Raw genomic sequence first — 10,741 nt, 5'->3', positions numbered from 1 at the left:
GCGGGGCGGGGCCGGTGCGGGGTCGCGGCGCATGCGCGCTGTGCGCAGTGACCCGGCTGGGGAAGCCGCGCGCGGGGGCCATTTTGGCGGCGCTTCTCCGGCCTGCTCCGTGACCACGTGAGCGCCGCCCGGGGCTCGGCGCGGGGCAGCCCAGCCCGGCGGGCGCACGGGGCCGGGCCCGCGGCCGGCGGACGGAGAGCGCGGCAGCCGCGGGGCGGGCCGGCGGGGGTGGGGAGGCGGCGGCCAGGCTCCGGCGGGGGGGGGAAGGCTCCCGGCGGCGGCGGCGGCGAGCGAGCAGCGGGAACGGGACGCGGCCCGCCCGCCCCCCCACCCCTCCCGGAGCCTCTCGGCGGGAGCGGAGCGGAGCGGCGGGACCATGCCGTCGGTCAGCCTGCCGCCCAAGGAGAACGCTCTCTTCAAGCGCATCCTGGTGAGTGGCGGGCGGGAGGCGGGCAGGCCGCGCGGCGGGGCGGCGGCCCCGGTGCTGCCCTGCGGAGGGCCGCGTAACATCGGCACCGCCGCAGCGGGCGCCCAGCGAGCCTCCGCGCCGGCACGGCCGCCTTCTGGGCTCCCGAGAGCTCGGATTGCTGAGCCGGGAGTCACGGAGGTTTGGCGGGGAAGGCGGCTCGTGGAGGAGGAAGTGAGGGGCCGTGGAGGCTTGGGAGCCTTGCTGAAGTTTAGCGCTTTTTTTAATCAGATCTGGGCTGGTGGCCGGTCGCAGCCGTCGTCGGTTGGTCAGGAGGCTGTGTTATCAGAATCACGAACTATATATATGTATATTTTAAAAAAATCTGTGTTGCCTAAGAAACTTATGGTCCCCGTCGGCTTGGCTTAGTGGGGTCCCTCCAGGGCCCAGCGGTAAGAAGTGGTGCAGGCCTTCCAAAGCAGCAGCACTGCTAGAGTTCTGCAAGCCTCTGCCATGGAAGTGGTGTGCGTGGCTCATCTGCAAAATGTTGTGAAAGTGGGATCTTGTTTGTAGAGCTGGAAACCTTTGATTCATGGAATCGTAGAATCGCTCAGGCCGGAAGAGATCTTAAAGATAATCGAGTCCAACCACGACCTGACCATACTACCCTAACTCTAACAACTCTCTGCTAAATCACGTCCCTTTGGTAAAGGCATCAGAAGACACACCACTTGGGTAAGGTTAGAGCAGGCACAGGGAACTGTGAAGCTTATTTCTACTTGGAGGGATTCGGTCCTGCCCAGCAGTTGGCCTGGCTGTGTTTTAAGCACGTACACATTTTGAGCTGGAATAGTAGAGTGGGTTCAGGTCACTAAAGAGAAATGTCTGTTGCAGTCTGAAGCGATTACACTTTTGATGTCTTTTTAACTGAACGGCTTCAATAAAAACACAAGAATTTCAGGTACTGTTTAAGCTACAAGTTACTTGGCTTTCTGTTTCCCTGTATCTTCCAGGGGTAAGCTGGTGATACATAGTCTAGTATTAAGGCTGCTCTGTGCTGAGGTGTCTTTGTGAATAGAGAAAGGGTTAAGGTCAGTTTTCATCATGCTGAAAACATGGCTAATGAACTACTTGTCTGCCTTATTATAGGTAATGACCCTGCTTTGTAAAGTTTTGATTACGTGGTTGGCTTGAGTATGAGGTGTCTTTTAAGGCATCCTATTTATCCATACAAGCCCAAGGAAACACACCTTTCCTACTCCCACGCCACCTCCATATTGCTCTTCTTACAACCCTCCCTTGATGCAGCCCTGCTTTTCAAAAGGCTGTGATCCTTCCTGGTGCTGTATCTTCAGCCACTCTTCCGGTGGCCCAGGGGTGGTGAGCAGCAGGAAGAAGAACCAGAGCTTGCCTGGGCAGCTGGCCCATTGGTGGAACCCAGGCTGCCTGATGCAGTGGCCAAATGAGTTGGCCCGGGGTTGGCATGTTCTCGCCTGGGCAGGCACCTGGAGCTGTCCTGGGGAGCAAGCCCAGATGAGGATTTTTCAGCAGATGCTTTGGCAACCAGCCCAAGTGCCATTGAAAGGGTGCATTACTCTTTAGATAGATAATTACTGATACTGAAACTGTTAACAGAAATGTGATATTAGTCACACTTAGGTTTTTCTGGAAGTAGTGAACATAGGAATTAAGTAGGTAAGCAGCTTTGTATTTTTCTAAGTGAAGTTTAAAAAGAAACTTTTTTTTAAAAAAAGTGTTGCTTCTGAATCCTTGTTTCTTTGCCTTTCTTTTAAGAAATATGCATGTATTACAGAAGTGAAATATTAAGGTCTTGCAAAAACTACATTGAGCTTCCCAACCCGCGTTTACCTTTCTGTAGTGAAAGTTAATTATTATTTTTCAGAGTGTTTGTTTTGTAGAGAACAGCTTACGTGATCTATAAATTTCTTTTGCATATAGAATGGCTTGCAAACCAGCATTTCCACTTAGCTGACGAATTCTGAGTTCAGAAAGGTGTGTGCTTTGCCTTTGTTTGTTGCAACACACTAACTAGACTAACCTCTCCTAGTCACATTACAGGTATGTGGAGGTTCTAATACAAAAAAATTTTCCATATGAATGGCATTTCACAGCTTGATGTTCTGTAGTGCAGAGAAAAGGAATCTGTATGATCAGCTTGAATTACAAGAAAAAGCTAAACAAACAGTCACAAGATGACTGATGGCTACGCTGCTCCAATTTGTGCTTCCATTAAAAATAAGGTTTCTAGCCTTTATCATTCTCATGGTTTGAACTGCTTGCTCTTAGGTCTGCAGGTGGGTATTCTTGTGCTGCTGCCATTTGTCAAAGATTCTGTAGAATTTAGAAGAACAAAAGCGGCTCTGTACATTTTTTCCAACTTATTCTGGACCCATGTGAACGTTTGGAAAGATTTGAGTCTGCATCGTTCTTTCAAACGCAGAAAATCTCTGAGCAGTTCACAGATTACTGAAGAAGATGTCAGGCAGAGGAAGAGGAGGTGCCCCATCCCTGGAGGCATTGAAGGCCAGGCTGGATGTGGCTCTGGGCAGCCTGGTCTGGTGGTTGGTGATCCTGCACATAGCAGGGGGATTGAAACTGAGTGATCACTGTGGTCCTTTTCAACCCAGGCCATTCTATGGTTCTATGATAAGGTAGAATATTGAATGCAAGAGCTGAAGGAATAGAAGGGTTAACTTTGACTCTAGAAATCTGGATACACTATGAAGTAATGGAAAAAACAGTTTAGTATTTTTTTTTATGCCCTTCTTACTAGAAAAGATAAGACAAATAATAATTGTAGGAAATAAGATTGACTGATTTGTATCAAGTGTAACTGGTGAACCTCTCTGGCCTTCTGCCAGCTTACTATGCCACTGCATCCGATCAGATACCATTCACGGGGGGTATGTTCAGTTCTACTTCACAAATCCCATCAACAATATCCAACAAATCTTGGTTTGGATGTAGGAGTTGAATATATTTAAAACATACCTTAAAAATATTAAATGCAATGCTATTTGAGATGGAAGTTTTTCACTTTCCTGGAATCAGCAGAGGAAGCAGTTTTCAGAGTCAGGATGTTCTGGCAGAGCAGGAAGGTGCATGTGCTCACTGTAGCTGGTAGGCTTTGCTTCCAGTTGAGTAGGGATTGAGCAGGAAAAGAGAAGTCCATGTGTTTAAGTGAAAGATCATTGTATTACGTGATGTCAGTGAACAAGTAAGGAATTAAGTGTATTCAGGCCTGATTTAATAGGTTCTACTGATCTGTAAACCAGCGCATAGCAGTAATAGGCAAAAGAAGCAGAGTGCAGTGCTGGCTTAGCCCTGAGTATGTAACGCTGTATACAGATTGGAGCTCTTTGTTCAGGTGTGGTGGTTCTGTGCAGTGCTCTTGATGCCTGGGGTGGCATATGGGTGGGCAGAATCAGTTCCCTTACATGCTGGCAGGGCTTGGCTCAGCACAGCTGCAGCCTGTCCTGCAGCAGGGCATCACGAGCACCAGCGTGTCTGCTGCAAGAGGAGGAGTGCTGAGTTTCACCTTGGGTTGCTCATTGCTGTGATAATGCTGCTCTGTGCGAGCGTGTTTGTCTTTGAGCTGTTCTTCCTGTCCACAGCTTTGTAAAGTGCTCTACTAAAAGCTGTAGGAACTTCCTAATGACATAAAAAAAAAAAAAAAAAAAAAGCCTGTTGAACAGCATCTCATTAGTTGCTCTGCTGCGAATGTGCCAAGTCCCTCCTGCTGGGCCATCTTCCTGTTTCTTCACTCCAGAATCTGCTCCTTGTCCCTCCGCTTCCAAACTTGACAGACCTGTGCTTCTCCTTCACTCGTGCTTTAGGCGGCAGCAGTCCTTTAAAATACTGCTGTCTCAGCAGTTTGGGTGCTGACTCCAAGGCTGCTGAGGTGGCAAACCTGGAGTATCTTTTTAAGCAATCTCACTTCGAGATTAAAGACAAGATTAAAGACTAATTTTCAAAATTTTGCTTTTATCGGTAACCAAATAAATTAGCACATTTTGTATGTGATCATCACTGCATTTGCATGACTGTACTGTAATCAGGTGTGCTCACCTCTGAAGTTTTACAGCATATTATCTCATCTGAAACACAGAATTGCTAACAGGACTTTTCTGATATTGTGGCTGCAGAAATGTCAGTCACTTTTTTTTCCCTGTGCAAGTGTGAATGCTACACTTGGCTTTCCTAAAAGTAGAAGGAAAAAAATGTCTTGGTTGAAACATTGGAATGGAAATAAAGTACAGACCTTCTGTGTCTAGTAGCATTGCTGTGTCTTTGTTAGAGAGATGTGTGCTCCCATGATAGCACTCAATCAAGGTAGCAAACCTTGTAATGCTGAAGAACGACCTTTTTTATCTTAACAATCACATTAGATATTTTGCAATGACTCAGTGCTACAAGACATCTCATACCTCAGAGCTGAGTGTAAAGAATACTTGGGACATAATACAAAGGTAGAAAGTGTCAGTGGCCTCAGTATGTGTCCTAGGCTGTGTCACAAGTTGCAGCTGAGTTGAAATATCAGTGCAAGTCTGTAACGACCTTTTGTGGGAAGCCCCTCCCCCCCCCCCCTTTTTTTTTTGTATCCTATTTTGGAATTTGATTTTATTTACTTACCTGATCATGGAAGTATAATGCGTATTTGCTATCCATACCAGATCTTTTGTCAGTTTCATGCAAGATTCAGAGATGAAGCCTGAGCACTGGAGATACTGAGAAATGGACAGAAGCCAGCTGATCTGACTTGACACAAGACCAGATCTGTGATAATTTTTCCCAAGAAGGGGAGGTTAAAATTACGGATTCACATAATAGCTTGTGATGGAAGTGACCTTGAAGCCTGTCCAGTTCCCCCCCTGCTGTGGTTAGGGCTGCCCCTACCAGCTTAGGCTGCCCAGGGCCACATCCAACCTGTCCTTGAGCACCTCCAGGAATGGGGCACCACAGCTTCTCTGAGCAGCTGTGCCACTGTCTCACTGCCCTCTGTGTGAAAAATTTCCTCCTAACTTCTAATGTAAATCTCCAATCTGTATCTCCCCTTTTAGTTTAAAGCTGTTCACCTTTGTCCCATTGCTATCTGCCCATGTAAAAAGTCAGTCTCCCTCCTGTTAATAAACTCTCTTCAAGTACTGGAAGACCACAATGCGGCCTTCCAGGGGCCTTCTCCAGGCTGAATGAGCCCAGTTCCCTCAACTTTTCTTCAGAGGAGGGGTGCTCCAGCCCTCTAATCATCTTCATGGCCTTGCTCTAGACCTGTTCCAGCAGCTCTGCCTCCTTCCTGTGCTGGAAGCCCCAAGCCTGGAAGCAGACGAGGCTTCTCAAGTGCAAAGTGGAAGGTACAGTTCCCTCCCTTGTCTTGCTGGCCACTCCTCTTTTGAGGGGACTTCAGGGTGCAAGCAAAATAAGCAAGTAGTAATCAATGGAGCTGATGTTGAAAAATTGATTTATTTTTTTTCCAGCTAAAGTTTTGCTTTAGAACTTTTAGTTTTTCCTGTGGAAGAGCTGTAACTATTTGTGCACAGCTGTTTCCCACCATATTTTGTCAAATGCTGCAATGCAAGGCTGCTGTAAAAGCATAGGCTGATTTTTTTTCTGCCTCTGTACTAAGTGGAGAGGTTCATGTATTTCTCCTTCTTAATTGCTGGTTGCAGTTTGAACCTGTCCTGCTGATGTATCCCACCTTGGATTGCTGGCTGTGGAGCATCATTCTCCCCAAAAAGTAAGGCAGGCTGTGCAGGAGGAGGAGGATGCCTTGGTCCCTTCACTTACACAGTTGCTGTAGCTGTTCCTTAGCAGTGGAAGACGATGGTAGTTTTCAATTCCATTTGAGAGCAAAAACTTATGCAAGTTGGCCGTGGAGTTTTTCAGCATTATCTGTTAGATTTGACTAATTTTTTCCATCCTCTCACATATACATCTTTTGTTTGTTGTGAACTGGAATCGCTGTGGTTGGAGTACTTGTCTAGAGCTGTTGAACCATTTGTTATGGTCAGTGCTCAAAAGACATGGTGAGCAGTTGCTCCTAATGCTTCCAGCTTTCAGAGTCTTCTTCCTTTCAGCTTGAATTAGTGCACCTTTGTGACTTGACCTGATCTAGTCTAGCCGTAGAGAGAGTAACTGCTGGGAAACCGCCTTGAGCTGCACACTGGCAGGGTTACTATCCTCTAGGTTGCTACATCTGAACAGTGCTGAAGGAACAGATAGCATCTGAGTGGTGGACGTGCATATCATGCATTTTAGGTCCATCCATTTGTGCCAAGACGTTCTGCTACAAAAACCGGTGGAGTTGCTGGTGTTCCTGTACAATGCCACGAGCATGGTTATGGCTGCTGCTGGGAAACGCTGTGCAGTCCTCGAAGGAGTGTATTGTTGGAGCTGGAAGAATTCTTTCACCTTCTGCTCAACCTCACAAGCCCTCAGGGAAGAGGGTAGCGGAGTGGAATCCCTCCATTGTTTTGGTGCAGATGGCCCTTTCTCCATCATATTTTTTGCTGGGAGCTTTGAGGAGCAAGCAAAACATTTATCCGCACGCTTACGTCAGTCAGTTATCCAAGCTGGTAACTCTTGACTGTGATGGCAGGTAGTCTGCAGTATGCTGCTGCTTGTTGATGAGGCTTACAGGCTACGTGACCTGCTGAGGAAGAAAGGTATGGTGGAGTACAGCGGACTAGTGATGAAAATTAAGGTTGCAACTCCATTGGTTTGGGGCCGAATCCAGTTTTGGTTCTGATTTAGGAAGAAAATTGTATTCTGGTATTGGTGAAATTAAGTTGCAAGCTTGGGCGGAGTTACCATCAGTGAAGCAATGGAACTAGTTCTAGTTTCATTAACCTGCAGATAATGGAGTTAAAAATGTGGCTTCCATTTGACCCAAGAAAGCGTATCATCTTAGAAGAGAGTTAAGTACTTTGTACTGTTCTTTGCAGAATTCAGTTTTTTATTAGAAATTTCACACTACTGTTTCAACTTCAGAACCTATTGCTGTGAACAACAAGTTTAACGTTGCAAAATTTCTAGAGTATATTAGCTTATACTGAAGAGAAAGCAATTAGTGCAATGCCGAATGAAGTTTGTATAGAAGTCCTGTCTGTGCTCTTGTTGGCAGCCCTTGAGTATTCAACTAGCTCTAGCAGCCTGGCTTGTCAGTTTTGCCTTGTATTCAACCTGGTGGAATTGCTGGGTAAGTTTTTTCACTCTGCTTTATGGCAGCCATCAAGAAAGAAATGCAGAGGAATTCATTCACATATAACGTGGTGGATGTGAGTGTGTAAGGCTGACTGATGTCTGATTCTGCTTAGATGTCTGGAACCAGTTTTGGTGTCTCAAACTCTAGAACGTGAGCCCTCCTTCCACCTTAAGCTTGGATTCTAGAGAATACAGGCTATAGCTCTGTTTCCTCCTGTCAGTCTGTCCAGTAATTGCTGTTTGCTCAGCTCCAGTCAATAAGTACTTAACAGGGGGGAGAAGTGCAAATGCAAGTTTTGCCTTACCTGCTGCCATCTGAAGTGACTTTACAGAATTCCTACTCTTGTCTGCATCACCTTGTTGGCTCTTAGTATAATTGTATTAAAGCAGGTGTCATTTTCTTACTTGAATGTAATAAAGAGAATGAGTTAGGGCATAAAATAAAATCTTGGTATGCTTGGAATAGGCTGTGCTTCTGGCCACAGTATGTATAGAAAAGCTTGCTAGAATACTTCTAAACATCTGGTGACTTAGGAAAGGAAAAACTTAGAGGGACAGAAGTGTGTATTAGAGAATCAGTTCTGATAGTCAATTGCTTTTTTTTTTTTTTTTTTTGATGCTTTAGAGATCACCTCTTAGAAGATGAACTTCGATGTCTTTTCCTTGCATGTTGTCACAAGCTGTAGCAGGGCACTTGTCTGGCAAGCATCACAAGCACACTGGAACCGCTGGCTGCAGAAGTGTGCATGTGCAGGAGGTTAGAGGAGGGAGCTTGGAACTGTGAAAGATGTTATTTTGTAGAATAGCTGTCCCACTGTATGTGTCTGATGCCTGGGCATAGCCACCACAAACTGTTCCTCTCAGAGGAAAGCAGTAACTCAGAAGACAACTTTCTGCTTCCAGCAAGTCTGCAGTTTGGTCCAAAGAGTGCCTGAGATGTCCTTATTCCTGTGTCTGTGATTTTATTTTTCTACATATTTTTCCTTTTACTGATTCTTTCCTCTTATAGAAGCTACTTGACCCCCAGCAGGTTATTTGATTCTTTTCACTCCCAGGCTAGGCATTTAGCTCACAGTCATTTTTCTGTGTGTAATTCTTCTTTTTCTTTCCCTTTTTTGGATACTTTTCCTAAAGGTTTTCCTTTTGTGTTTCTGCTCCTTCAAGCCATGGGTTCAATAAGGTTTGCGTCAGTAAGATTTCAATAAGGTTTGATAAGCATATGCATAGTGGCACATGCTGCATTCATGATTTCCTTCTCTCATTTGCAGCTTTATTTAGGCTGACTCTCCTTAAACTTCAAGGTGAAAGCTTGGCTGTTGGACTACATGAAATGAAAATGCTTAGAGATAAGATTTCATGCTATAGCTGGCATCTGAACAGCTGTACTTCAAACAAATCACACGGCCCTGGAGCACCCCTCATCACTGCTTGTGACACGCATGGAGATGTGTTCTGGAGTTCCTGTGGCTGCACCACTTTGTGGCAGGTTTTACTGCTTCCCCACCCACTTAAGTGGGAGCGAATGGGAGGGTGCCTAGGCGGCAACTTTTATGATGGGTGATTTGAAAGGGAAGAAAAAAAGGCTTGATGCTATTGTGCTGTCAGCTGTGAGATGTGGTTGATCAAAGCGACTTGGCCAGTTTCTTTAAATCAGGTCATACGTAAAAGGTGTAAATAATAATCAGACTTTTTTTTTTTTTTTGCTGCAGCTTTTTTTCCCCCAGATGCCTGTGCAGTTTTCTTATCTAACCCTTTAGTCTTCCTTTGCAAGGTGGTTTGTCCTGCTAACCTTTTTCTGCCTTTAGAGATAGGGAAAGTCACCTTACATTGGTATATTCTGAATCTTCTGACCACTGTCCTGTCCCGTGACCCTTTTAACCAGTGTGGGAAGAAAGAGCCTTGACTTCAGTCTTCAGCCTGATATTTTGGCTGTACAGCTCTTTGGAACATTGAAAGTAATACAGCTATTTAGTATAGCCTTTTCATTTAAAAAACAAAACAAAACAAAAACACCTTTGAAGTTGATTGTTGGTATTTCCATCTTTACTTTGGAAGAGAAGATGGGGCATTAAGCAGCACCCCTCGTGATGCCAGAGCGACTTAAATCTGAGACGCTGTGGTTGATATGCTGTTCTTTTTTTTTTAAGCATGCCCGTAACATCCATGTAACTTTTAAAAAGTTTTATTTTTTGAACTTTGTTTTACCTGAAGTCTCTCTGGTCTACGTAAGTTAAACTTAAGGGCAGATGATGTAATGTATTCTTACTGATGCATTTTTGTAGCCAGCTTGGAGCGGTATGAGGAAAGATGGCGTGCTTAGCAGGAAAGTTGTTAGAAGAACTTCTGCAAATGGTTGCCTCTTGCTTTGTTTAACACTCCTGCCTCCAGAGATGGTAACAAGAGCCACTAGGACTCTTCTGAAAGACTTTCCAGTGACGACAGGAGCTGGGGCTGTGCTCAAGTGATGCATGTTTCTGTACTCTTATACTCAAGTTGGGGCATGGTGTTACAGACAAATGAAACCCAAGAAATTCATAAATGACTGAAAGTGATTGTGTCAGTGTTCATAGCAGTGCTGCTGCTTCCTCTGGTTTCTGTTTAGAGATTGGCACAGGCTGTGAACTGACAGAAGGAAGAGACTGAAACTGATTTCAAAAGTTTGTTCATGCCGTGTGCCGCTTTCTCATCACCGTCATCTTGCATAATGAGATGAGTCACACACAAGCGAATTGTTGGCTTTAACAAAACTGTTTATCGTTTCACCGTCAGGTCAGTCGTGTTTTCAGTAAAATATTCAATTTTAGAGTGTGTTGCAGTACACTTCAGGCCTTGTTAATTGTGCAAGTAAACACGTTAGCTCGAGGTCTTTTCTCTTAGTAGTGGCAATGTGTCTGCTTGTCACGTTCTGGTGAAGAGCTCTGTAAAATAGAACAGTAAATGAGGAGTACGCTTGTCCTCTAGCTTTTTTTAATGTTTTAAATCAGGACGCTGTTTACAGAAGCATTTGAGATACAAAACTGTGTAAGGATTGATGTGCTTTAATTCTTCCAATATCCCCAAATTTCAAAAAATTGAAGAATTTTCTTGTAGCTGTAGTGACGTTCTCTTCTGGGG

At 45.2% G+C, this 10,741-nt stretch overlaps 1 protein-coding gene across 1 annotated transcript in view; it reads left to right on the top strand.

The window, feature by feature from the left end:
* The first annotated feature begins 274 nt into the window (after positions 1 to 274).
* Positions 275 to 10,741, top strand: part of NAA15 (N-alpha-acetyltransferase 15, NatA auxiliary subunit) — a 37,971-nt gene continuing 27,504 nt past the window's right edge. The window contains exon 1 of the mRNA XM_090138653.1: positions 275 to 430. Coding sequence (XP_089994779.1) covers positions 377 to 430 — 54 coding nt within the window. The 5' untranslated portion in view covers positions 275 to 376. The remainder of the gene's footprint in view (positions 431 to 10,741) is intronic.

Source organism: Phasianus colchicus, chromosome 4 (assembly GCF_987193195.1).
Source record: "Phasianus colchicus chromosome 4, bPhaCol1.hap1.1, whole genome shotgun sequence".
In the NCBI taxonomy this organism is placed as follows: domain Eukaryota; kingdom Metazoa; phylum Chordata; class Aves; order Galliformes; family Phasianidae; genus Phasianus; species Phasianus colchicus.
The sequence above is the reverse complement of the archived record's forward strand: the minus strand, read 5'-3'. Positions and strand labels throughout refer to the sequence as shown.